This window comes from Phlebotomus papatasi, chromosome 2 (genome assembly GCF_024763615.1).
Source record: "Phlebotomus papatasi isolate M1 chromosome 2, Ppap_2.1, whole genome shotgun sequence".
NCBI classification, from domain to species: domain Eukaryota; kingdom Metazoa; phylum Arthropoda; class Insecta; order Diptera; family Psychodidae; genus Phlebotomus; species Phlebotomus papatasi.
The window spans coordinates 49,513,457-49,539,896 of record NC_077223.1 but is presented as its reverse complement, the minus strand read 5'-3'; the positions used below and the strand labels follow the sequence as shown (position 1 = coordinate 49,539,896).

General features: G+C 33.6%; 4 protein-coding genes across 8 annotated transcripts in view; 3 read left to right on the top strand and 1 right to left on the bottom strand.

Annotated features, from left to right (window-relative positions):
* Positions 1-20: 20 nt before the first annotated feature.
* Positions 21-5,977, top strand: LOC129801561 (uncharacterized). The gene is made up of 2 exons (XM_055846773.1): positions 21-166; positions 4,133-5,977. Exons 1-2 carry the CDS (start codon positions 151-153, stop codon positions 5,746-5,748), a joined length of 1,632 nt encoding a protein of 543 aa, XP_055702748.1. The 5' UTR covers positions 21-150; the 3' UTR covers positions 5,749-5,977.
* On the top strand, positions 407-934 carry LOC129801617 (leptin receptor gene-related protein). Its single transcript, XM_055846839.1, has 2 exons — positions 407-662; positions 727-934. Exons 1-2 carry the CDS (start codon positions 441-443, stop codon positions 838-840), a joined length of 336 nt encoding a protein of 111 aa, XP_055702814.1. The 5' UTR covers positions 407-440; the 3' UTR covers positions 841-934.
* LOC129801573 (inhibitor of growth protein 4-like) lies at positions 5,744-9,690 on the bottom strand. 2 transcript variants are annotated; one of them, XM_055846788.1, is made up of 4 exons: positions 9,477-9,690; positions 9,053-9,406; positions 8,821-8,981; positions 5,744-6,026 (listed from the first exon to the last, which is right to left on the bottom strand). In XM_055846788.1, exons 1-4 carry the CDS (start codon positions 9,511-9,513, stop codon positions 5,766-5,768), a joined length of 813 nt encoding a protein of 270 aa, XP_055702763.1. In that variant the 5' UTR covers positions 9,514-9,690; the 3' UTR covers positions 5,744-5,765. The 2 variants fall into 2 exon arrangements, with proteins under 2 accessions (XP_055702763.1, XP_055702764.1); XM_055846789.1 differs by having other exon boundaries at positions 8,857-8,981.
* LOC129801516 (calcium-binding mitochondrial carrier protein SCaMC-3) overlaps positions 5,994-26,440 on the top strand; it is a 33,823-nt gene continuing 13,376 nt past the window's right edge. The window contains exons 1-4 of one of the 4 annotated variants that reach the window (XM_055846673.1): positions 5,994-6,051; positions 14,585-14,711; positions 14,787-14,874; positions 18,812-18,923. In XM_055846673.1, coding sequence (XP_055702648.1) covers positions 14,840-14,874; positions 18,812-18,923 — 147 coding nt within the window. In that variant the 5' untranslated portion in view covers positions 5,994-6,051; positions 14,585-14,711; positions 14,787-14,839. Of the gene's footprint in view, positions 6,052-9,652; positions 10,184-14,584; positions 14,712-14,786; positions 14,875-18,811; positions 18,924-20,970; positions 22,129-26,440 lie in introns of those variants that run through there. The other 3 variants (XM_055846672.1, XM_055846675.1, XM_055846676.1) reach the window with 3 other exon arrangements.

Genomic DNA, 26,440 nt, shown 5'->3' with positions numbered 1-26,440 from the left:
ACAGATGGCGTTAGTATAGCTTTTTCTTGGGAGTGTGTTGGTAGAATTGTTTGGGTCAAAAAATTGAGAAGAAAATTCAGATTATTCCTTTTATTAAGCAATTTACAGTGAGTTTTTGTGCGTGAAGACATCTAAAATTAAACAATTTCGATGGCTGGAGTTAAAGGTAATTAATAAATTACATAGAAACACTAAAGAAATTGGTAAAAATGGGGAACATTCATCGCGTTGTCAAACTAACCAAAAGTCATTTTGCAAATTTTATTTGTTTTTTCTAAATGAATTAATTTTAATTTCTTTCTTATGGCTGCTCTAAACTCTTTTGGGAAACAGCGTAAGTTTAATTCTGTATCATGTTATTATAAATATAATTAGCAACTATGACTCATTGGAATCATCCCCTTAGATTGGTTCTCTTGGCTTTTGCCGGATCAATTGGTATGACTTTGGTGATTTTGGCCTGCGCTCTCCCACAATATCAACTCTGGTGGCCACTCTTTGTCATCCTTTTCTACGTGATCTCACCAATTCCCACAATCCTAGCAAAACGCTACGCAGCTCAATCCCAATCAACATCATGCGTAGAATTAGCAGTATTCCTCACAATGGGGCTCATTGTCAGCTGCTTCGCCCTACCAATTGTTCTCACTCGCACGGGCACAGTGAGTTATCCCAGGGAATTGTACATAGAAGAGATCTTTTTTTCATCATCTTTATATTTTCCAGATCAAAGCTGGAGCTTGCTACTTAACCCTTTGCGGAAATGTTGTAGTGTACATAACACTTTTGGGATACTTTCTTCTCTTTGATGCCGATGATTCAGACTATGGGCTCTGGTAGATCTTCTGAAGCATTATATTATATCTTTTCTACATATAAGTACACACATTCATCCACAATATTTATACAAAATAAACCACGAGATAACAGAGAACTGAGACTTTTATCGCGAGATTGATGGATTTCAAGGGGTCAGACACTTACGTCCAACACGAATTGCTTTATACTTTTATATTTTATTGATAGAGATCACAGGAGGCGCGTTAACCCTTTACTGATTATTTATAATATTTACCTTTTTATTTTGTAAAATTTAACTATGATATTAAATTCACGCAAAAAATCTACCTCTAGATTCCAAAAAACTAGCTAAAATTTGAATTCTTTAATTCAGACAATAGGGGAGACTGGGGCAAAAAGTCACAAAACGGATATTTTATTTTTTTTACAAGCTTCTCGAGCGCTTCAAAAATTTCTATAATTAGCGCTGTTTTATAGGAAATTTACCGCTCTACAACTTTGTGAAAACTTCCCTCTATTTTGTAAGGAAATACGTTTATCGAGCCAATTTCTGAAAGGTGATTTTGTGACTATTCTCAAAAATGCTGGGGCAGTTAGTACCAGACATTGAGTATTATCATATTTTGATTCGCTTTATTATGGGCTTCCGTAAATTTGAAAAAAAATCCGAGAGGACATTTCATAGAAAATTTATTCATCTACACCTTTGTAAAACATCGTTTTCTCTGCGAAAAAAAGTGAGAAAACGAGGAACGCGAAAATAAATTTAGACAAATTTATTTTCGATATTTAGAATATTTTGGAAACATTTCTACGTGTAATTAGAAACTTTTTTTTCTTCTTCTTAGACATGATTTTACTGCACAAAAGAACCAACAAGATGTTTACTTCTCCCTCTCTTCATAGAGATTTGTATCTTGCTATCTTTTAACTACATATCTTAATTAGACACAAATTCACCAAGATTATTACACAAGATTCTTGTAAAATTTTTGTCGAAATCTGGTATTTATTAGTTTCTCTATTGATGGAACAGAAAACCCCAGAGATTTACTTTTATTTTATTTCTTTTTTTTCAAAATACCTACGGAATTTTTTCTATGAAATTATTTGTGAATCTTGTGTAAATTATAATTATGATTTTCATGATAGTAATACCAAAAATTATGCATCGGTATGTTTTCTGTAGAGAATGACCTAAAAATTCACGTTAGAAACCATTCCCGATCGAAAAATCTATTTTTTTTTTTGTTGAAAAAAGAGTAATTTTGATAATATTTTTACAAGATATTACAGAAAAAAACTATATAGCGAATATAGGTAGTAAAAATCTTGGTACTGTGAGATCAAAATAACCGAGGACTTGGAAAACGGGCATAGTAGCACAACTGGTGGTGGTGGTCCGACAAGATTACTCTTGTTAAGGGTATGTTGATGTACTCGTAGTTCAGGATCAACTCACTGTCGGCTCAGAGCATTATACCATCGGAAGGCATGATCGGTCTCTGCTTAAAGATGCACATCCTTCACCTTCCACTCAGAGGGCTAACCCTAGAGACAAGGCACATTGTGTACCCAATCAGTCTCTGGGAATTCATAATAACGGCAGGGACTTTAGCCGCGGAACCGATTCGTCTTACAGTACTATCTCTTCAATATTCTTTTTTTTTTTTTAAATATTTTTGCAAATATTATTTTTCTTCCACGATTCAAATTTTCTAAAATTAAGCTTAACAAGATTTAACTAGTCATAGGATTTTAAAAATAAAGAGGAAAACTTTTTCGGTTTATTCGTTAAAACATTCTCTATAACATTTTTTTTTCATTTTCCAAGATCTAGAATAAATTTTTTAAGTATTTTTTTCATTAAAGATTGTCAAAAATGACAACGTTTGTAACCAATTTATTCTAAAAAAAAATTGTATAAAAAATAGTTGTTTTCACGGAAATCTACATTGCATTAGCTTTACCACGGTACAATATTATTGGAAAAACTCCCTGAAATTTCCTGAACTATTTTAAATACAAAATAAAGCAATAAAAAACTAACTAACTAAACTAACTGAGAAAAAGAATATATTTATGTGTTAAATATTACATCAAAGTTCAAATTCTGAAAAATTGCTCAAAATTTCATAAGCTAATTCTAAATTTGAAACCGGTTTTAAACCAGTTTCAGACCCTTCCAAAACCGGTTAACCGTCAATCCTAAAACCCGGTTATTTGGAATCACTACATTCAAGGTGCCCCATTTCCCCTTATTAGTCTTGGGTAGGATATAATAGTAAGGTGTTATAGTTTTCCTTAGAAAAGAATCTTAGGGGAATGTAGGCATGGTTCGCACAGAGTGAACCTTCAAACGATGCAAATTTTCTCTTTGTTTGCAAAGAGCTAACCTACCATTTCTTATTTCGTTTCATAAGCCTAATAATGATCTATCTTATGGCTAAGAAATGACGAACTAGCTCTTTGCAAACACAGAGGAAATTCGCGTTGTTTGAAGGTTCACTCTGTGCGAACCATGCCAACATTCCCCTAACAAAATTACTATTTATTCAGAGTAATTAATTTTCGCAAATTACAGTAGACTCTCTCAAATTCGGGCATTTGGGATCGAAATGTCAACCGAATTAGAGAGAAATTCAACGATTTTTTGTTCATTTGCATACTCATATTGAGTTTACATGCTCATTGCTATTATAAATTGCATGAAAACCACTTAATAATGCAAAATTACATCAAAACTAAGACAAATCATGACAAATTTGAGCATATTTGCTTCATTTGATAATCATAATCGAACTTGAAAAATGTCAACAAACTATTTTCGAATTTAACTGCCGCCCGAATTAAAAAGTAGCCCGATCTTAAAAGAGCCGAATTTGCGAAAGTCTACTTTAGGGGAAACTGGGGCACCACCAAACACGGGGTAGCACCAAACACTAATTTTTATTTCTTAACTACTTGGATTATCTCGATCATTCCTTCAGTAGACAAGCATCCCTATAGTGCCTATAAATTCCTATAGATCTTGTACTTAGAAGTCGAATAACTGATTAAAAAATCGCAGTGTTTGGTGCTACCCCGTGTTTGGTGGTGCCCCAGTTTCCCCTATATGCAAACAAAACTTTAATTTGCTGGTTAATTCTGCCCCGGTCTCCCTCATTTGATAAATTTATATAACGGTGTAGTAGACTTATTTTTAAATTTAAAAAAAACGATAAAAAATTTATTGAAATGTGAGTTATTTGAAAAGTTGTAATAGTCGTCACCCCTTGGGTTAATTTTCTGGGATTAGTGCGGAATTCTTAGTATAATCTCTTAATTTCAGATAAAGCGCTTATACGGTGTCTAAGCAATTGGAAAATGCCTCGAAATTTCTCACCAAATCACCTTTATGCTCGCAAAGATGGATTTTATGTGACTTTTCAAGATAAAATCGTGAAATTCAGAGGTGATTGTAAGAGTTCCAGAAATCCAATAATTGAAATTGCTTCAAACGTTGAATGTTCTTTGGCAACAATTGATGCCAGAAAGGATGTATTGGGCTCTGCAGAGTGGCAGAATGGTTGGGTTGCATTGAGAAAAAACAAGAGAGATTACAGCTTTAATTTTTACAGTACTACAGGGCAAAGTCAACGTGAAATTAATCTTATTGATTATTTCGAAGAAGACTTCCTTCAGGAACAGATGCTCACTAAAAGCCAAGTACTTGTTATCACAATAACAGCAACAAATATGGATTTTTTGGCCAAATTTCTCAACATCGATGCAAGTCCTTGGCTTATTGAGAAGGAAATAATTTTATTTAATATGGGAAGTTCACTGAATGTTTTATTGAAAAATCAGGAAGATGAATGGGATGTTTCTATGATTCAGTCTTATCCCCAAGAGATAAAATGTCTTTGGTATTCAGAGAATTACAATTGTCTCTGTATCATGACTTCCTTCAGTGTTTTGAAAGTGTCCTATTTGGAGGATAACCATCTCCGGGAGGAAAATATTTATCTGGGGAAAAGGTACTTGAATGAACCCAAACTTCTGCGAGCAGATGAATTGATTGGAATCTCATGGACATCAATTGAAATTTTAAATTTAGTAAAAGAGGAGACATTTAGGCTTGTGTCTGAGAAAATACCTCTTGCTGGAATTGTAGATGGAATTTTTCATCCAAAATGGGAATGTTACTTGGCTGTGTCGGAAAGTGGATTTTTCTATGTGTTCTCAAAGAGAGAAAAACCTCCAGAAGAGGAGAAAATTCGAGATAAATGGCGAAGAAATCGAGGAAAATTTCGGCAGTATATTACAAAACTCATGGAGGGTACATCAAAGATCGTAGCTGAGAACAAGCAAGATAAGGATATGCTAAATTGTTTAGGATTTTTGAAGAACTTCTTTGTAATAACTCATGAGGTCAGCATCAAAATATGTGTAAGACCGAGTTTAGACAGCAATGTCGAATTGAAAATTTCTCCAAGCCAAAATATTGTCCAAATGGACTTTTCCAAACAATCTCAATTCAGTATCTCTGTGTTCAATAATATCTTCAGACAGAAGTTCTCTCTAAAGCCAAACACTGACACTTATGCCTTCATCCTTCCTGAGAAACTCCTTATGGATTCACCATTGAGAATAGACGTATCAGCAGAATTTTCTCTCGACGAAGAACACTTTTGCATGGCATTCCCTTTGCAAGTTTCCTTTGTCGTTGAAGAAGCATCACCCGGAAGTCCTTTAATTAATTTCTACAGCAAGCTAGAGGCCCTCGAGAAGACATCAGTGGAAGAGTATGCCAATCAATGGACGCATATTGAACAATTGAATGAAAAGAAACTCAGCAAACTCGCCCTAAATCTCCATAGAATGATACAGAGCGAAAACATGCCATCGAAAAGCCAGCTTCTTGTTTTATTTAAAGAATTGAGATCAAAAGAAGATGGAATATGAGAAAAAATTGATGCATTTTATTTTTTCTTGCGATCTTGAAAGCATTTCGGGCAAAACCATTTCCCCTTGGGCTTAATCGTCAGACCAACGCATGCAAAGTGGAACCACTCAATGGGGCAATCAGGATTGTCACATCCAATCATCTCGCCATATGACACCTGATGACACAGGCAGTATGTAGGCTCATTAGGATCTACAGGCATGTCTAGTACATCACTAGGATGAGGAGTACCATGACCCTCCAGGTCCCCAATTCTTTCTTCAGCGTCCGCATTTTTCTGCAAAAGGACCAAATTCATTCAAGTAAGTTAGTGCTTTTTGTTTTATAATGATGTCCCGTACAAGAAATTGTGTGAGACAAATCTTTAGAATGGCATGCGATGATTCAGACAGAGCTCAAGATTTCTTTTTAAAATGATTTACTTAAAATCCAAAAAGCTAGTGATAAGCCTAGATCAGTTTATTGTAGGTGAGATTCTTAACGTGAGCATGCTTGGATTGTATATAAATTCGATTTGGCAGAAATTTTGAGCAAAAATTTCTGAAATTAAATCCAAATTTTGTATTTAGACCAAAATACCTAAAATTTGGATGAACTCTGACAACAAGGGATAACTCATTCCAATTTTTACAGATAATAGTTTCCGGTTTCTCGGGTTTCGTGGTGCAAAAAAGGGGTTTCTCAGGTCGTGTAATAAAATACTTGGGTTTCTTGAGCTTCATGATGCAAGCAAAAATTGAGTTTCTCGAGTTCCGTAATCCAAAAAATGAGTTTCTTGGTTTTTGCAATGCAATTTTTGAGTTTCTAGGGTTTAGCGATGCAAAAATTGGGTTTCTCGGGTTTCGCAACACAAAAATTGAGTTTGTTTCGCGACACAATTATAGGTTTTCTCGAGTTTAGAAATGGAACAATTGGGTTTCTCAGGTTTCATGAAACAATTCTTGGGTTTCTTGGAATTCGCGATGCAATTCTTGGGTTTTACGACGCAAAAATTGAGTTTCTCGGGTTTCATTATGTAATTCTTGGATTTCTTGGGATTCGCGATGCAAAAATTTGGTTTGCAAAAATAATTCTTGGACTCCTGGATTTCAGCGATACAATTCTTGGCTTTCTCGGGTTTCGCGACGCAAAAATTAGGTTTCTCAGGTTTCATGATGTAATTCTTGGGTTTTATGACGCAAATATTGGGTTTCTCGGATTTCATGATGCAAAAATTCAGTTTCTCGGGTTTCGCGACGCAAAAGAATTGAGTAGCTCAGGTTTCATGATCCAATTCTTAGGTTTCTTGGACTTCGCGAGGCAATTCTTTGGTTTCATAACGAAAATATTGGGTTTCGCGACGCAAAAATAGGGTTTCTCGAAATTCATGATGCAAAAATTCAGTTTCTCGGGTTTCGCCATGCAATTCTTGGATTTCTCAGGTTTCGTGTTTTCCAAGCACGCTCAGTCAAATGACAGACCGCGGTAGGCTAGAACACTCAACAATTTTTTCTTGGAAAAGAGGAAAACTTAAAATTTAAACACTAAAAAATATAGTAGGGGAGATTGGGGCAAAAAGTTACAAAACAGATATTTTATTTTTTTACAAGCTACTCGCTCGTTTTCAAAAATTTCTAATTAGCGCAGTTTTATAGGAAATTTTCCGCTCTACAACTTTGTAAAAGTAATTTTCCTCTATTTTGTAAGGAAATACGTTTATCGAGCTGTTTTCTAAAGGGTAATTTTGTGATCATTCTCAAAAATACTAAGGCAAATAGTACCAGACATTGGGTATTATCATATTTTGATTCGCTTCATTACGGGCTTCAATAAATTTGAAAAAATACCTAGAGGACATATTTTCATAGGAAATTTATTCATCTACACCTTTGTAAAACACCGTTTTTTTCTTCGAGAAAAGTGAGAAAATGAGAAAACCGCTTTTCAAGCTATTTTAGGAAAAACACACAAAATACTGCAAATCGTTTGACCAATGCAAACAACAAACGGCGAGACATGATAATGAGGTTTCTTTTCGCCGTGAGACATCAGAAATTGCTTCGCTTTTTTGTTACTTTTTGCTCTACACATTTTGTTACTTTTTACCCCAAGTGGCCATTTTTAATAAAAGGATTTCTGGAGAAAAGAACTTTTGTGAAATTCTAAAATAGATAGCGGATTCGTATTCAAAGAATCCAAATTATTTAGAAAATATTCACCAGTGCATCAATTTTGGAAAATAAGTAGGTAATATAATTGTTATCTTCTGCAAGGAAAATATTTCAAAAATAGGACTAAAAATTTCGATATTTTTTATCTTCTAAATTCTTTGTTCGAATTATAAGAAACATACGATATTGAAGAAGGTCTTTGGAGTCTATTTATAGAAAAAAATTTGAGCCGCTATCTTTTTTACCTTGGCAAATATTGAATTTTGAATTTTTCGATTTGTGACTTTGCCCCAGTCTCCCCTATACATGCAAATTTTAAGAAATTCATAAAGTTTAATTGTGACATTGTATACTGAAAAAAAAGAGGGTGCGATTAACTTTTTTCCTCATAACTTTAACACTTTTTAGGTGTAAAAATATATCAACATTTTTTAATGTTAATTTTACACCTTTTTGAGGATAAAATTAACATGAAAAAGGGTAACTGTAACCACTAATACACCTAAAAAGGGTACTATTTACACCGATTTCGGATCAATACTGCACGGTAAAATCAACATTTCCGGAATGTTATTTTAACTTTTTCGGATTTCTCTCAGTAGTGTACCATTTAAATGTGTGTTAATTTTAAAAATTTTTAAACCGGTCAATTTGACCGGCTCTTGGTAGGTTTAGTGTTAAGCTCGAAAGTCCGGGAAAGCTTTATATAAGCCCGTATATTGGTAATCAGGAAGTCGCGAAACGTATTTTGACAAAGCTTGAGCCCAATCATAGGACATGGGTTTGTGTGATTATTATGATAAGTATGGATTGTTAAGAATGTCACCTAATTGAGGCATCTGTGATGAATTTAATTGCAGTAATGAAAGATGACTTGAGCTCTGTGACGTATTTGTTAGAAATGGATATGAATGGATTTACCTTGGGACCTTTGCGATTATCTTTTTCCTGAATTACCTTTTGTTTCTTGTGTTTAGTAACATGTGGACTGGCATTTGTATTGTTCCACTTGGCCTCATCCTCAGAGGAGTGAGGCCTCTTCTTCTTACCCAGTGATTTTGCATCATTACCTTTTCGTTTCTCTGCAATAAAAATATTCCCGGATATAAAAATTGGCATGCTGCATTAATGCAAAAGAAAAAAAGTATCTTACTTTTAGAAATATCGTCGTATTTTCCGCGACTAACGCTGCTCTTATCCTGGATTTCACCCTCAAATCTTGCCAAGTCCGAGTCCAATCGCCGGATGTGTTTGTCCACAAGTTCGTAAGTCTGGATTGCCAGCTGGACCTTGTCATCTCCAAATTCTTTGGCTTTGTTGAAGAGTTCTTGGATTTGTTTTATCGTCTCCCGCCTTGAAGTTTCTGTTGTGGAATCGGAGTGAGCAATGTTGTTAAGGACCTCATTGGACTTTTCGTCAATTGTCTGCATGATAGTTTGAGCACGATAATCCAAATCACGCATTAAATTGAAGTTTCTCTGGAGTTCATTTGGCAGATGTTCCAAGCCTGCGAAGTTTTTTTTACCCAGAATTATATTTGAGAAATTTTCAGATAAATCCAATTAATTTTGATTTACCATCGAGGTAATGTTCCAGATACAATGCTGAAGACATCTTTTTTACACTTAAAATATCGTTTCAGTAGATTTTTTCATTAATGAATTAACTTTACTCCTTGTCCTTACACTCCAAAAAAATTATGAATGAAAAGAAAATTGTATGTGACTTCTAAAAAATTAACAACAGATGGCGATAGGATATTTGGAAACCTTGGAGTGTGTGTTGGTGATCTCGTGCGTGAATGTGTGAAGAGGTGGAAAATCCAAAGACGGAAATGATCAACAATCGTACTCTTGGTTTTTAGCGAAAAAATCAAGTAAAAAGTATTGTTAAAATGGATTTAAGTGAACATAAATATGTGTAAGATATTGTAGGAAATATTTGTGTAGTAGAATAGATATTTTGTGTATGTAATCAGTGCATTTAGGGTTTGGTCATTTTGTATACCCATTTTGAGAGAAGAGTTTCGTGACGAGAAGAAGAAAAAAAAATGGTTAAAGCTAAAAAATTGAGTGAATTTGGTGTTGATGAAGAAAAGAATGGGAAGATTAGCATGTTGTCGTCAATATTCAACATAAGTTACTTCCACGAACTGCCTCAGGCTGAGGAGGAGCGTCTTGAGAAACTCTTCAATTCACTGGATAAGGATGGAAATGGAAAAATTGATATACATGATTTGTCCGAAGCTCTCAAGGATTCAGGATTAGCACGCCAATATGCAGAAGTATATTAAATTTTTTTTCTTCTAAATCCCAATTCTAAAATCTATTGCGTTTTCGACGCAAATTAAACTCGAGGTTTTCGAAGGCCACATCACGGGATATGGATATATAAAGTAGTAGAAAGAAAAAGAGAGAAAAAAGGTGGAGACTCAAAGAATCAATGTCATTGGCCTAAATTTTTTCTTTTATTACGTTTCTTCCTTCCTAAACTAAAACATTAATTATTTATTGCACGTAAATAAAGTGTAAAAGTAGAATAACACATTCTATTTTAATATAATAGTAACATTATATGTAGTCACTATACATACATACGAAAAATTGCAATTTTCTACATCACTTGGCAATTCGTCTTTTCTGCGATGCAAGAAAATACTGGTGGAGCACCAAGAGAATTTGAAATTTAACAAAAAAAATGTTATAATGATGCCCAATAACGCACAATATAACGTTTGTTTTCTAAACATGTTTTTGGCATTTCAATGAGAGTGAGTGAGATTTAGATCTTGTCATCTCGCTCACTCAAAAAATTTATTATGGGTAATTATTATGGCATTATGGGTAATTTCGAAAACATGCTTAGAAAACAAAAGTTTTTGTACCTTCGGCATTATGCCCAATGCACAGTAACTTTTGTTTCTAATAAAATATGTTTTTAAAATTTCCTATGAGACAAAATGAGATAACTAGATCTTTGATTCACTTACTCTCATTGAAATGTCAAAAAAATGTCTACAAAAAACAATATTGTGCGCTGGACATTATGATTAGCGCACGATAATTTTTGTTTGTAAATATGTTTTCAAAATTTCTTACAAGAGTTTGCGAGATGACTAATGCTCAACGCACAATAACTTTTTTTTTTAGTAAACATGTTTTTGACATTTCAATGAGAGCGAGTGAGATCTACATCTAGTCATCTCGCTTATTCTCATTAGAAATGTCAAAAACATGTTTACAAATAAAAGTTATTGTACATTAGGCATTATGTCAAACGTTAAATAACTTGTTTTGTAAATATGTGTTCAAAATTTCCTAAAAGAGTGAACGAGATGACTAGATCCACAGTTCATTCATTCTCATAAGAAATTTTGAAGACATGTTTAGAACGAAAACTTCTGACCAGCGCACAATAACTTTTGTTTGTAAACATGTTTTCAAAATTTTCGATAAGAGTGAGCGATGACTAGATCTAAATCTCCTTACTCTCATTGAAATGTCAAAAACATGTTTACAAACAAAAGTTATTGTGCGTTGAGCATTATTGTGCGCTGGTGGCGCTGGTCCATTACACATGTTTTACGTATTACAAAAAGTGCCAGCACCAGGAGCATACGTATATCTAAAAACAATTTTTGAAAAAAGCATGGCAATGGCATACGCACAATTCCTTTTGTAAACGTAATTTGCAAACATGATAAGTAAATAATCAACTACACTCTGCGACAAAATTTACCTTTTTATGGGTGTCTTTGACGAGCATGCCAGAACTTGTTTGAGGGTCATTTAAGGATATCAAACCTGAAATCCATTTCTCCGGGTCACCTCTAGATTTTTTTTTTAAATAGGGTAGAGTCATCCCTTTTTGGCCACCCAAGATAAAAAAAACTAATTTAAGGAACTTAAGAATAAGTTATACTTCAACACTCACAATAGGTTCTATTCTACTATTCTATTGGGTTATTACGTTTCTTAATTATTTAAAATTAATTTTAAAACAAGTTGCGAAAAGTACTGAAAGAAACATAATTGGGGAAAATGCCTATATGCCCGCTCTTTAATCCGGATCGCCATAATCCAGACGAGTTATCGACGGTTACATTTAAAATCATTTTGAGGTCATGTATGCATGTGTTTTCAGCAATGAAAATTAATTATCCGGTGAAGTTTTTGTTTAATAAATGAAGTATAATAGCATAGAATTCTCTAATTATGTCTTTTTAAGTTTCTTGAAAACTTTTATTCTGTTTCTAGAAAAAAACCTTGTGTTATATTTTCGAGACGTTGAACAAATTCAAAAAATCCATCCGGATTACGAAGCGGGCACTGTATGTGTATTTCAATGGGATTCATCAAAATTCTCGGGACAAATCCTAGATATATAGATAAATATTGTTTAAAAATATCTTTGTACAACAATTCATGTTAATCTGGCAAAAATTTCATACCGTACAATGCCATTAAAGTCTAAGAGTGGCCAAAAGTACTGACTCTACCCTGTGCATTTTTAGTTTTTCGCTGTTTTCTAAAATTCAAAAATTTATATCCCCGGTCCTAATTATCCGGTGGTAGTCACATAGGGCTAAAATGACGTGTAATTTCATCCTCTTGACCTCTTATGAACATATAATGAACCTACGATGAAAATAAAGTATATTTTTTAAAGATGTTTTGAAAAAGTGCACCCAAAATTATGAATATTTCTGTGTTTTTTTTTTCGATCTTCTAATAATTCTCCCACATAAATAGAACATTTTATACGCCAATTACTATGCCTAAAAATTAGTAAATTTAATATTCTTTCATTTCGTTAGAGAGTTTGGATGTTCTATTTTAATTCGTTTATTCACAATAATTTATTGAGAATAAAATGCATTAAAATCTATATATTTGCAAAAAAAGATACTGGTATCTCTGTCTAACCTACTGACAAGCATTCTCTTTTTCACTCTCACTTACACATTTGATATAAGAACAGGAGAAATGGAAGAAAAGGATGCGTATATAGATGGAAAGAGAGGAGTAGCTATTCAGACACTTGTACATATCGATATACATAATATTCGACTGATAATAAATTCACAGCACAAAATACAAAAACCGTTGACCAGATTCAAAATACCTAAATGTCATTTTATCAATATCATTGTAGGTGAGATATAGATCTAGTTATCTCGTTCACTCTAATAGGAAATTGTGAAAATATATTTACAAACAAAAGTGATTAGCGCACAATATCTTTTGTTTGTAAACATGTTTTCAAAATTTTCTATAAGAGTGAATGAATGGAATGAATTGTAAATCTAGTCATCTCGCTCTCTCTCATAGAAAATTTTGAAAACATGTTTGCAAAACAAAAGTTATTGTGCGTTATGCTCAACGCACAATAATTTTTGTTTGTAAATATGTTTTTGACTTTTCAGTGGGAGTGAATGAAACATAGATCTAGTCATCTCGCTCACTCTTTTAGACAATTTTGAAAACATGTTTACAAACAGAAGTCATTTTGCGCTGGACATTATGCTTAACGCACAATAACATTTGTTTTGTAAACAAGTTTTTGACATTTAAATGAGAGTGAGTGAGCTAGAGATCTAGTCATCTCGCTCTCTCATAGAAAATTTTGTAAACACGTTTTCAAAAATTCCCATGAGGATGAGCGAGATGACTAGATCTAGATATCACTCATTCTCATTGAAATGTCAAAAACATGTTTACTAAACAAAAGCTATTGTGCGTTGGACATTATGCTTAACGCACAATAACTTTTGCTTTGCAAATGTGTTTTCAAAATTGTCTATAAGAGTGAGCGAGATGATTAGAGAACTACGTTTCATTCACTCTCACTGAAAAGTCTAACACATGTTTACAAAACAAAATTTATTGTGTGCTGGGCATTAGTGAGACGACTAGATCTAGAAACTTTCATTGAAGTGTCAAAATAACATGTTTGCAAAAAACAAGTTATTTGGATTATGATTGTGTTAATAAACAATCTCTTGTTTATTTTTTTTACTAATTAAACGATTATTTATTTATTTTTTATAGTTCTTAAATTAATTTACGATAAATATCCAACAATTGCTTTCAAGAAATATAATTTTTTTAAGTTTTTTAAAATATATTGCTGCGCGCTGTGTATTTTCTTGCATCCTATAATGGTTTTAATTTCATACATCTTCAATTGCGTACGAGTTTGCGCCTTATAGATGATATCCCCAATATGGCCACATGGTTGGTGTGAAATTCAGATATTCACACATTTTGCATATTTCATTTGTTTATTTCGCTTTGAAATGATTAAACTAAAAAGAACACGAGTTTCCCAGTGAAATCATTTGTATCTATAAATATTTTGGATTCTTTTTCGGTTAGTAGTCAGAAAATCTGGTCTGTACTCCAGGAAGACTACATTCAGGCGAATTTTGTTTGAAACCTTTTAAATGTTATGGCGGTAAATTCAAATGCTAGTTTCTTTGGGAAACAGTAAATGCACGTAGAACAATTATTTATTACACAAAAATTAAAAAAAAAAAAAAAAATTAGAAAAGAAAATAAGTAGTAAAATGTACGACAAAGTATTCTAGTAAAATATGACACTCATTTTATTTAGATTAGTTTAATAATGACGTCAATTATAACTATATTATTTTTTAATTCATTTCATTTTTGTTTTTCTTCAGAAATTTCTTCAACAATCTGACCAAACTGCCAGTGGAGATGTTGGCTTGGCCGAGTTTATTCACTATGTTCGGGAACATGAGAAAAATCTCAAGCTACAATTCTCCCACTTGGACAAGAATAAAGATGGTTAGTATTTTATTTAAAAAAAAATAATTGCGAATTATTATCTTACAATATTTCCTGTGATTGATTTTTTTATAGGACGAGTGGATTTGGATGAGTTAATAAGCGCTTTTAAGGACCTTGGCATTGAAATGGATAAAAAGGAGGCTACAAACCTTCTCTATCGGTGAGTTTATTTTATGAAGTTGTCTTAGCAAATGTAGCTAAACAAATTTAATAATGTTCGTGCACATACTATCCCTTTCAAATTACTTTCTCATTTTCAAAGCAATTACGGGAGTAATTGAGTAAAAAAAGTGAATTTTTTAAATGCGAGAAGACAATTGGATTTAAAGCTCCCGCTACTTATTGCATATTGATTTACTTTGCAAGGTCCATTGAAGTTGTTCTTGAATGAGAAACTTTTACATTCATTAACGTATGAGGAAGGAATAATGTCCGTAGGTAGTAATTATAGTTTAATGTTCTTTTCCTATTTTCTTTTTATTGACAAAACCCAGAAATGTTAGATTTTTGGGTCGTTCTACACGGCACTTGATTCCACGGAGCATGGAACTAACAAATCCATTCCTGTATAAAATCGTCTACCTACACGACCTACACACTAGGAGAAATTAAAAAAAAACTTTTTTAAAGAATATTTCCCCTATCATTGTAGGAAGGTAAAATTTGGAAAGGCGGACACTTAAGAAACAGCTCAATTTCATATGTACAGGATGAGTCAATTGAATTGTAATCGACCATCTTCAGGACGCTTTATACTATTAATTGCAGAGCCCGCGTAATTTCAAAAAAAAAATTGAAATTCAAATTTAAATTCAAATTAAAATATTAATTATAGGGGAACTGTACTGAATTTCGGACAGTTTGTAATTTTGATCACTTTATTTGTTCCTCAAATTTCTATGAACTTTTTGTTTTTTCACACTTTAGATATTACATAATGCAAAAAATAAAAAAAATGCCAATTTGACGAACGAGATGATGTCAAAAAGACTTTGGAAGAATTCCGGAACGGCAAGGAATGATGAGAAACAAGATGGACGAAATATTCCCAAAAGTTATGCCTATATTTTTATTCATTTTAAAATTTATTAAGAATGAATTTAGAAAAAACAAAGACGATAAACTATCTACAAGTTTCCAAGTTACAAGTACTTATCCTTAAAAAACGTAAGAAAAACTAACGCGAATGTAGGGTAAGGGCTCATAATTTTGCCCAGTCTGCTTATAAGCATCGATGTTCCACGTTTGAAGTGCGATATTTTCGATACTAATTGACATTTTTTGTTACTTTTTTTTCAGAAGAGTAGTTCAGAAATTTGGCAAGCTATTTATCGTCTTATTTTTACTGAAATTAGTTTTAATACGTTTAAAAATGAATTCATATGTAGAGGTGAATTTGACTCTTATTTTGGACAACTTGGTTGTATATTTGGACAGCTAATTCGCCTCAACAGGATGCTCATTGTTCTCCATTTCAAAAACCTATCTTACCAAGTCCTCTTCCTGTTCATGTAAGGGAACCGTAGAATGTCACAAGAAGCCCGGAAACTATAAATGTCATTGATTAAAGTGAGTTGTCTTCGATACTCCAAGTACGTGCGGATTCGCTCATTTCCTGGCCTTTTCCTGAACTTTTTAACAAAAGCTAAAACTCCACGAAATTTCGTGAGAAAAACATCTGTCCAAAATAAGGAGTATCACCTCACTGGTAAATGTCTTATAAAATTTCCCAATTTTTCACACGAAAAATCTAATTCATAAGGCAAATCTCACTTCAGGTCAAATATACAAATCACCACTAACGTGAATCAACACAATATTCAATGAATATTCAATAATATCACTCAAGAAAAAAGCGAAGAAACATTGATAGTACTTCACCACTGCTAAATAAGACTGAAGTAAACACGAAGTTCTGTCATATTTCTCGTAAGCAATTGCTCACACTGAATTTTCAACAAAGCAATTTCAAACTCAAATCATATTCAAAATTTAACGTATTTAGTGTTAAAATCTTCCAAAAAGAACAAATATTTAGATAGAATTCTTTATTCATCAAATATTGGAATAAAAATCCATCATTTTAATCAATTTATTTTTAGTGTCCAATTTTATCCTCAAAGTGTCCAAAATAAGAACTGGACAAAATTATGAGCCTTTCCCCTATGTGTGATTGGGTCCCGGTCAAAATCCCGAATGGGCCAAAATTCTGAAAGCCCCCGAATTCTTAAAAGTGTTATAGCTACTCCCACGAATGCATCCGCGCTTGCTGGAGGCAAAGGGAAATTTTCTGTGCCTTGGAAAATTATTCTACACATTATCCTCCATATAATTTCATCCATTTCGGAATTTTGAACGTTCGGAATTTTGACTTTCGAGATTTTGGCTGTCTCCGGTGCGAATCATGTCTTATCCCCCTACAGCGTTTTGGAAAGATGTATTTCAATTGACTCACACTTTACATGTGTGCTAAAGCAATCTTGCATAGTCCGACATTAGATGTGTCCGACTTAATAATAATGAATTGCAGAATAGAGTAAAATTTGTAAAAAGGCAGGACTCATTTTACTGGAACTCTACGGAGAGAGCAGTTTATAATCCCTAGATTTTTTCACCCCTCAAAATTTCCACCTTCCACTCCCCAGAGAATACTTTTCCCAACAAATCTTCGCGTTTCAGACGATTTCTGAGAAACGTCGTCACGCTGTTTGTCCGTCTGTTCGTCCGGCTGTCGCCAGCTCTAGAGGTCAAACGGTAAAAGATAGTGACTTGGGACCTAAGGGGGACCCATAAGTCGTTCCAAAGATCGTCGAAATAAGTCGACCCAAGGATCGTTAACATGCCCCTCATTTCCCCCCACCCCTCCCCTTCCCCTCCAAAACCATGTTTACCCAGGTGGACATCTCGTCCATATACGAAAATCCCGTTAAATCATTCCTAATAACGATTTTTCAAGGTCAAAGGTTAAAATGACACAACATAGCTCATTTATCAAGCGAATGGGGTCATGTTTGGGTTAGTTGGAAAGGTCTTGGAATTTTCGACAAAACTGAACCAGTTTCAATCGGATTTGAACCGGTATTGGACCGATTCATAACCGATAACTAATTTTTATGCGAAAATTAATTCTATTATTTTTAAAACTGTTTTGGGGGATCTTTTAAGTGATTTATGAATCAGTTCAAATCGGTTGAGAACCGGTAAACGCTAAATGATGCGAAAGTACTTTTGCGGTATAGCATCTAAGACACGAGTTCGAGCATTTCACAAAGCCTGGGACGCTTTGTGTTGTTGTGCGCAATTGTTTTAAAAGTATCGATTTTCGGATAAAAATTAGTTATCGGTTAGGAATCGGTCCAATACCGGTTCAAACCCGATTGGAACGGGTTCAGTTTTATAGGAAATTCCAAGACCTTTCCAACTAACACAAACATGACCCCATTCGCTTGATAAATGCGCTCTCTAGTGTCATTTTAACCTTTGACCTTGCATGCAAACGACAAAGTCTCACGTTTGAAATGTAATATTTTTAATAAAAATTGAATATTTTTGTTACTCTTTTATAAGGATTGTTGCTTGGAACCTTGCAGATAGTTTATCATTTTTATTTTCTCTAAAATCATTCTTAAATACATTTTAAAATGAATAAAAATGTAGACATAGCATTGGTGGCCCATTTCGGCCAACTTCATTCTCATAGTTCCTTGTCCTTCCAGAATTCTTTCAATGTCTTTTTCAGATCATCTTGCTTGTCGAAGCTACATTTTTTGTTTTTTTTTTTTTTTGTATTGTACAATCTCAAGAGAATGCAAAAACTAAAAATTCATGGAAATTCGAGGAACAAAAAATATGGCCGAAATTGCAAGCTGGCCGGAATTTGGCACACTTACCCTATATACTGCTCTCTCAGTGGAGTTCGAGCAGTAAAAACTGAGTTGTCCGAAGTTTGGGTCGTCCGAAGATAGCACGCTTTCCCATATGCCCGATTTTCAACACAGTCCGACCGACCTTTAGCAAATTGTCCAGAAAATATCAATACCTATGAGGAACTCTTGAATGAATATTTGTAATAGTTTTTTTTTTTTTTAATTATACAGAATGGATCAAGATGGAAGTCTCAATATAAGTTTCGACGAATGGCGAGATTTCCTACTTTTAGCGCCTACAACTGACATTCATGGACTTATTAAATTTTGGCGACACTCAACGGTGAGTCTGACTAATAGTGCTTTAATATTACATCAGCAGCTTTGGGGCATTGATTGAAATATTATAGTGTAGCGAGAGTCGCTTTCACGATCTTACAATTCACTGACTGCCGCCAAGATATGACTGACTCGATCCGGTTATAACCAGTTTCAGCAATGCTCGTGCTTTTTTTTTTTTACTCTTTCTGCTTTATGTTATATGTATATATGTATATACATATGACAGAGGTTTTCGGGTTTTTGTAGAAGATCGGTTTTCCGCAAAATTCCCTCTTTTTCTCTTACCCATGGAATGAAGACAGAAATGGTTAATCTCTTTGGTCAGGACGAGAGAGCGTTATATATATACATAAGTTACCCATACCCACCATTATTCTGCTGAAGATTGAGAGTGTGCGTGAGAGCTTTGATGGGGGCTCGTCTGCACATACTGCTGTGGATTGGTTGCTTGGATTTTCTATTTGATTTTGCCCTCACTTTTGCACGCGAAACTCGTTTCAATTTTAGGCATTTGATATTTCGTCCGTATGAAAAAGTTAAATTTTCTAAAAGTTCTTATTTATAGAGGCTAATAATTTGGCTTTTGAATAGGTAATAGAGAGTTTATTTTTTCCAAGTATACTTTGATCTTTCCATGGCAAAATATTCCAGTGTACCCAAAAAATATCAAACTTGACCTATGAACGTTAAATTAGTGATAAGAGGTCTCGCCAAATATAAAACTGATAAAGCATTAAGTATTAAAGCTACATAAATGGGCTTTTTTTATTTTTAGGAGGTGTGTCGAATGTCCCCTCTTTGTCCTAAGTTCTGACCTAACTTTTTATTCTATCTGTTTGCTATTTTGTATTCGTACACATTTTCTACAGAGTCATCGTTAATTTTTCTGTTTTTCTTGTCATTATTGCCCACTTTGCTCCTTGTGCTTTTTCAGCAAAGATAGTCGGTCAAAAACATGTTTATTTATTTGTAACTCAGACAGTTTGAGAAAATTACCCTCCTCAGTTGTATTAACATTAAGTTAGCTGTGTTAAGCGACAGTATGATAAGAATATTTCCTGACTCTTTTATGATTACTTTTTCTTTACTATTTGGTACAGTAACTAATACAATGAAAATATTTGATATCATTCAAATCTAAAATACTGTTGTTTCTATGCTAGAAAATTTTAACTTTTTCCCAATTTTCCATTTTCCTATACATTTTTTTTTTAAAGAAATGTGTTTTTAAATTTTACTTGAGGTTTTTTTTTTAATATAATTTTACATAATAATATTCCATATTGGATTTAGTCTTTTACTTTCAATTTATGAAGTGGTATTTCGCCTCGAGAGGCAATATATTTTTTGGGTCATTTTGTTTTGTAATATATATGGAAATGGCAGAAGTATAGCCGTCTCGTCGGGCTTGTACGATTCCTATTTTTAGCAACACTCTGCTGACTATGGAGGAATATCATGAACTTTTACATTATATTGAACTGGCCTTGGTAATGCATTTTATTTGAATGGAAAGTTTGATTGAAAGGTGGAATGTCTACATATATTTCTGGAAAATTTTATCTGAAATATTGATCAAAAATATAGTTCATAAAATGATAATTCAATTTAGAGCAGTTTATTTGAAAATTAGTTTTTTGAAAAATTTAGGATCTTTTATATTTTTGTCCGGTGAGTGGGTGGTACACTGACCAAGAATGTGAGAAAAGTAAAAAAAAAAGTTTAATATATTTTCGGAGAGTGCGCAGAAATTTTGTAGAACATTCTCGAAATAATATCATCAATATCATTATGTTTTATTTTTGATGATTAAAATCGAGTAAGCTTTGCAATTTTTCTTTTGAGATTTTGACAACGGAAATACAAAATACTAAGAAGGCTTTTGTAATTTAAAAAAAAAAAGTATTAAACACAGGATTAAGTAGGAGACGGAGGTAACTATAGGTGCAGTTGGTGTAGGTAGATGTATTTACGTGTAGCAGCTGATTTTTTACTCATACATACTCAGGAAAATTTTGTAATGGCTCTCTTCACTCACACATTGTTCACTGAAATATCTCCCCAAAAGCGACACATGCGCTCTCTATTCTTTGGCCTTTTACGAATTATACAAGGGACATAGAGAGAGAGAAAGAGAGAGAGGTATGGAGCGAAGAGAGGATGTCGAGAAAACGTTTTCGTGTATGTCGCGCGTGTGATATCGGTTGGTTGGCAAAGTGAATCTTTTGCTAGTTAGTCTGTTGCTAGGTGCCGAACAAAGCGGTTGAGTCTGGGGGGAATTGACATTCTGGGTCAGCTATAATAGTGGTATTTTTTGCTAGTAAAAAAAAAGTGCAATTTAATCATTTAACCCCACTGGAGATCTTTTGTTCACTGATTGAAAAGAAGTTTCTCTGAGAGAGTGGTGGTAAATAGATAGTATATACGAGAGGCTGCGGTATTCCAAAGCCCTCTGAGATCAAAAAGGGACGCCCAGTAGCAACGCAAGAACTGAAAAGAAAAGTGAGGTTAGATTGTCGTGAAATTTAGCATTCCAAATTGAATTTTTCACGATTTTTACATCTGAAAATTCTTCAATTAAGTTCACAGTTGATCGTGGATATATAAAAGAGTGGTTAAGTCATATTTCTGTGTGATTATATTGCCTTTGAGAGAATTGATCACAGTGCGTGGTGATTCAATTGCAACTCCCATTACTCAACTCTAAAAATTGTGAAGCATTTTTGTGCGAGATAAGACGCTTTTTGGTGGAATATTCGCTAAAGAGAATTGTGTGGTTTATATAAAAATTATAAAAATGCCAATATTCCTAGCCTGAAATATCAGGCGGAGTTTTTTTATTGGCTTGGTAATATTTTACTTGGTGGGCTATAAATACACCGTTAAAAAAAGGACAGAAATACAGTAAGAAACGCAGCCGCAGTTACAAATACTAGAGACACCACGTGCCTGAGAAAGGAACCTTGGTTTTTTTCTTCTTGGCGCCAAAAAAATAAAAATCAGGAATAAAGTGGAAAAATTTGTGTATAAGAAAATTCTGAGAATAGTTTGTTGACTCTGTTTTGCGGAAAGATCATTGAATGAGTGATATCATTGGTGTGGAGCAGAGTACGATAAAAATGTCTCTCGAACAAGGACCAAATATCTCCCTTGGTGGAGATCTTGTAGAGGATTTTTACATCTTCCTGAAGGATTTTCTCGATAGGGTATGTTTATTATGTCATATTCCATATAAGACAGAGACTTGATATACTTTTTAGAATTTCCACCTTATCTTGACAGGGTATAATAAGTGTGTATGATTTTTTCCTGTGAATGCTATATTACTCATCATACTTCCGAGGAGTGACGTAAATGAATGGAATTTCATTCATTTGCCCACGTTTCTTCATTTCAACTTCACGATCTCCCTCACCAAACTGCTGTGAGAGGTTTTCCCCGCTCTTAATGTTGGATTTTGTGTAGCCAATGAATTTTTAGAAAGTCTCTAAGGTTGGCAAAAGATGCATACAAAAAAAAAGGCACACAATTTCAAAATCAAACTCTCAAAAATTTACTTTCATACTTAAATTGACTTTGAAAAAGATTACTTACCTGTCCAGTCACACATTTTATCGTACAGAGAACTCGGCTGCAGTTTAATAAAAAAAATACCTACATAATTTTGCCTCGGACACCTAAAAATACAGTCATTGTTTGGAGCTGAAAAGTGTTGATTTTTTTACGAGGTTAAAAATGTGTCTCCTTCATAATGTCGCCTCTCTCTATGTATAATAAATTATTTTGGAGGAGTGTTTATTAACCTTATTAACTGATAAAGAGTTTTTCCATCCATTCATATATGAAAAATTTCCACACAACTCATATAATCGGTATTTTTTTTACTGCTTTGAACTCCACATAGAGAGCAGAATTTATAATCCGTCGATTTTAAGATACTTCAACTCCTTACCTCCTAAGCGGTCGTACAGTGCCCGCTCTCTAATCCGGATCAGCGTAATCCGGATGAGTTATCGACGGTTACATTCAAAATAATTTTGAGGTTATGTATGCATGTGTGTTCAGCAATGAAAATGAATAATCCTGTGATGTTTTTGTTTAATAAATGAAGTATAATAACATAGAATTCTCTAATTATGTCTTTTTTAGCTTCTTTAAAACTTTTATTCTATTTCTACAAAAAAAACCTTGTATTATATTTTCGAGACGTTGAACAAATTCAAAAAATCCATCCGGATTACGAAGCGGACATCTGTCATTTTGTCTCCCAATCATCCGGATTACAAAGCGGGCACTGTATTTTGAGAATTTTGGACATCTAAAATTTCTACTTTTTTGACATCAACCTGCTTGTCTGTCTGTGCGTCTGTATGTTAACACCAAGGCCAAACGGTTAAAGATAGAGACACGGGACCTTCGAGGAACTCCCATAGATCGGCTTTTACATCACTAACATACCTCTAATTTTTTCCCACTTCTTTTCCATTCTCTTCAACGGCATGTTTTTTTGGGATTGTTTGAAAACATCGTGCGATTTTTTTTTTTAATTTGGATATATTTTAGACTTTAGAAATCACCTATAGTTGGATATTTTGTCCATAGAGGGAGGTGGGGCTACATTGCTATACGATTTTTTGCATATTTATAATAGAAATTAGGCTTTACAATAATGTAATTTAGATAGACAAAATTAGAGGTTGCCGCCATAACGCTAGACACTCAAAGACTGCTCGAGGCTGATATTGAGGGAACGAAAGTGCAAAGCTTTTCGCTCAGCAGAGCTGCGATTCTCTAAATATCGGGTTGGAGATCGAGATCTGCTTTGATCGCGGAATGCCAGGAAGTATTGGAATTGGCTTTGCAGGAATGCGATGTTGATCTATACTGGGTACCTGAACACCAAGGAATTGAAGACAACGAAGAAGCATATCGCATTGTTTAGGGAGCAGGGGTCGATTCGTTGGACCTGAACCAGTAGTCCGACTATCCTCACAAATGCAGAAGTCAATTGTATTAGAAGATATGATCAAGGCTCATCAGGCGGAATGGACGGCGACAAACTGTTCAAACTGTATGACCGAAATTAACAGGAAGCGAACAGATTGTGTTGTGAGTGGCAGCTGCTAGAGAGCATGGCGAGTTGCCAACCTTCTAACCCGACACTGCCTTAATAAAGATTTGAATAGGATGGGCATTCAATGCAACATAATATGCAGAGAGAGGGAAATCCGTAGTGCAATTGGTAAGAGCGTTCGGCTCTTGGGCGATATGATCCCCGGCTCACTGTAACATATGTGAGTTCGAGTCCCGCCCGGTGCAAATGATTGAAGCGTCTAAATAAATGGATATTTTTAACGAAACATTGCAATTTGAATAATAAATTAGCTCCTTTTATAATCTAATCTAAATAATATTACAGTGGAGTTCCTTAAATTTGAACATTTGGAGGGTATAAATGACATTTCTCACTCCTCAAATTTGAACAATATTTTCAAAAACGTAACGGAATTGATGTGAAATACACTTTCCCTAAATTAAGAAAAATAACTTTAGAGAATATATCAATGTAATTTATTGAGAAATAAATAGAATTTATTGCGCAAGTTAATATAATACGATAATATTGAAGAAACACAAGAGAAAAATGGTGCTAATAACCTCAAATTTTACGGAATTCAAACGTCGTTCGTGAGGAACTCTACTGTAATTGTAAGGCCCTGCTTCTTTTAGTTTAGAAGTATATCAATATATATCAATGTAGCCTCACAGCTTAAAATAGCTCTACATCCCCCTATAGTTTCGTAAATACCGTTGAATCATTTCTAGAATAATTTTCCAAGGTTAAGGCCAGAATCACATTGACAATAAAATGCTGGCGTAGCCTCACCGTATTTCGTTAATTTACGCATTTTCATTGCAATTCTTACGCAAATTCTCGATTACCGTATTACATATTACCGTATTATATATCTCATACTCGGTGGCACTAGGTGAAAATAATCCAAGAAAATTGAAGAAATAAAACGAAAATGCGATAAACGGTGAGCAAAAAACTATACGATTAATTTCTCTTACAGTTTTTTTTTGCTCACCGTTTATCGCATTTTCGTTTTATTTCTTCAATTTTCTTGGATTATTTTCACCTAGTGCCACAGAGTATGAGATAAGGTAATACGGTAATTCAGAATTTGCGTAAGAATTGCATTGAAAATGCGTAAATTAACGAAATACGGTGAGAATTTAACTTTCAATGTGATTCTGCTCTAAAGTTTAAAAAGTTTTAAACAGCGTATTTTGTAACTAAATACGTTGAAGTTTGGGCTCTTTTGGCTCTTTGGAAAGGTAAGGTCGGTTTGAACTGATAAGGAATTTTTATCCGAAAATCCATTGTGTTATCCCTAAGCTATTTTTGGGGTGATTTTTCGAGTGATTTATAAATCAGTTCAAATCGGTTCTTAACCGGTAAAATCGATAAAATGATGTGCAAATACATTTTTAAGGTATAGCATCCAAGTCACGAGTTCGAATATTTAGCATATCATGGGACTCTGCCAACTCCCTTTTTATAAACTTTTAAAACACCATTTATACGAGGAATGTATTAAAATAATTAATCTGATACAAAGAATCGTAATAATGGTTGTCTTATCAGAGAGTGCAATTTCGTTTTAAGTGTTGGGGAATTTTTTTTTTGTAATTCTATTAAGCTTTCAGAAAGAGAAGAAAATGATAAGGCGATTAAGGCGTATAATGATTAGATTTGTTGTACATTTTATTTGCAAAAATCTCGTGATCAATTTATATTTTATAAAGTCCAATAATTTTCTTTTTGTGTATTAAAGATGCTAATCTCAAATTGCAATGTTTTAGCCTCACGCTAACAAGTCATGTGACCAAAATGACATGTATTTAATTTAATTGACAACAATTAATCTAGATATATCCAGTTTCTTTTTAGGCTTCTTTTTCTTATAGAAATTCACATATATAGCATACAATTGCAGAGATGTAAATCTAATTTGTATTTTTACACCAAAGGGAGTGCTAATTAAAGAATTTGACCTCTATTTCTATTATTATGAAATGAATCCTTATAATAGGATGTACAAATTTCTAAATAAAATTTTCAGACTATTTCTCTACAATATTTTGCTGATATAATGTCTGAAGTGGGCAACTAAATGGAAATATTATATGGTAAATTGTCTCAAGTGGTTGAGACATGTGTCGCTCAGGAGATTGTTAGTCCACCACGGCATGTGTCACGTTGTAAATGATCAATCACGGGGCCAGGAAGTGTGAATTTTATTTACGCTTCAGCACTTAAAGTGTGAAGAAAAAGAAGATTATAAGAAAGAATCTCTAATTAGATTTAGTGTGATTTTTTGTGTACTTTAATCACATTTAAAAGGCAATTTATTTTCTAATAATTAAAATATAAAATAAAACAATAATAAAAAAATACAATAAAAGATAATCAACTGTTACGAAACATTTAGTCATGGTAGATTGATAACA

What these genes read in the sequence shown, in the direction of transcription:
- LOC129801617 (XM_055846839.1), top strand. Translation starts at nt 441, where the DNA reads ATGACTTTGGTGATTTTGGCCTGCGCTCTCCCACAATATCAACTCTGG. An exon ending in TTCTCACTCGCACGGGCACA is followed by an intron (nt 663 to 726) that starts GTGAGTTATCCC and finishes TATATTTTCCAG; the next exon opens with ATCAAAGCTGGAGCTTGCTA.
- LOC129801573 (XM_055846788.1), bottom strand. Translation starts at nt 9,513, where the DNA reads ATGTCTTCAGCATTGTATCTGGAACATTACCTCGATG. An exon ending in TCTGGAACATTACCTCGATG is followed by an intron (nt 9,407 to 9,476) that starts GTAAATCAAAAT and finishes AAAACTTCGCAG; the next exon opens with GCTTGGAACATCTGCCAAAT. An exon ending in ATAATCGCAAAGGTCCCAAG is followed by an intron (nt 6,027 to 8,820) that starts GTAAATCCATTC and finishes GTCCTTTTGCAG; the next exon opens with AAAAATGCGGACGCTGAAGA.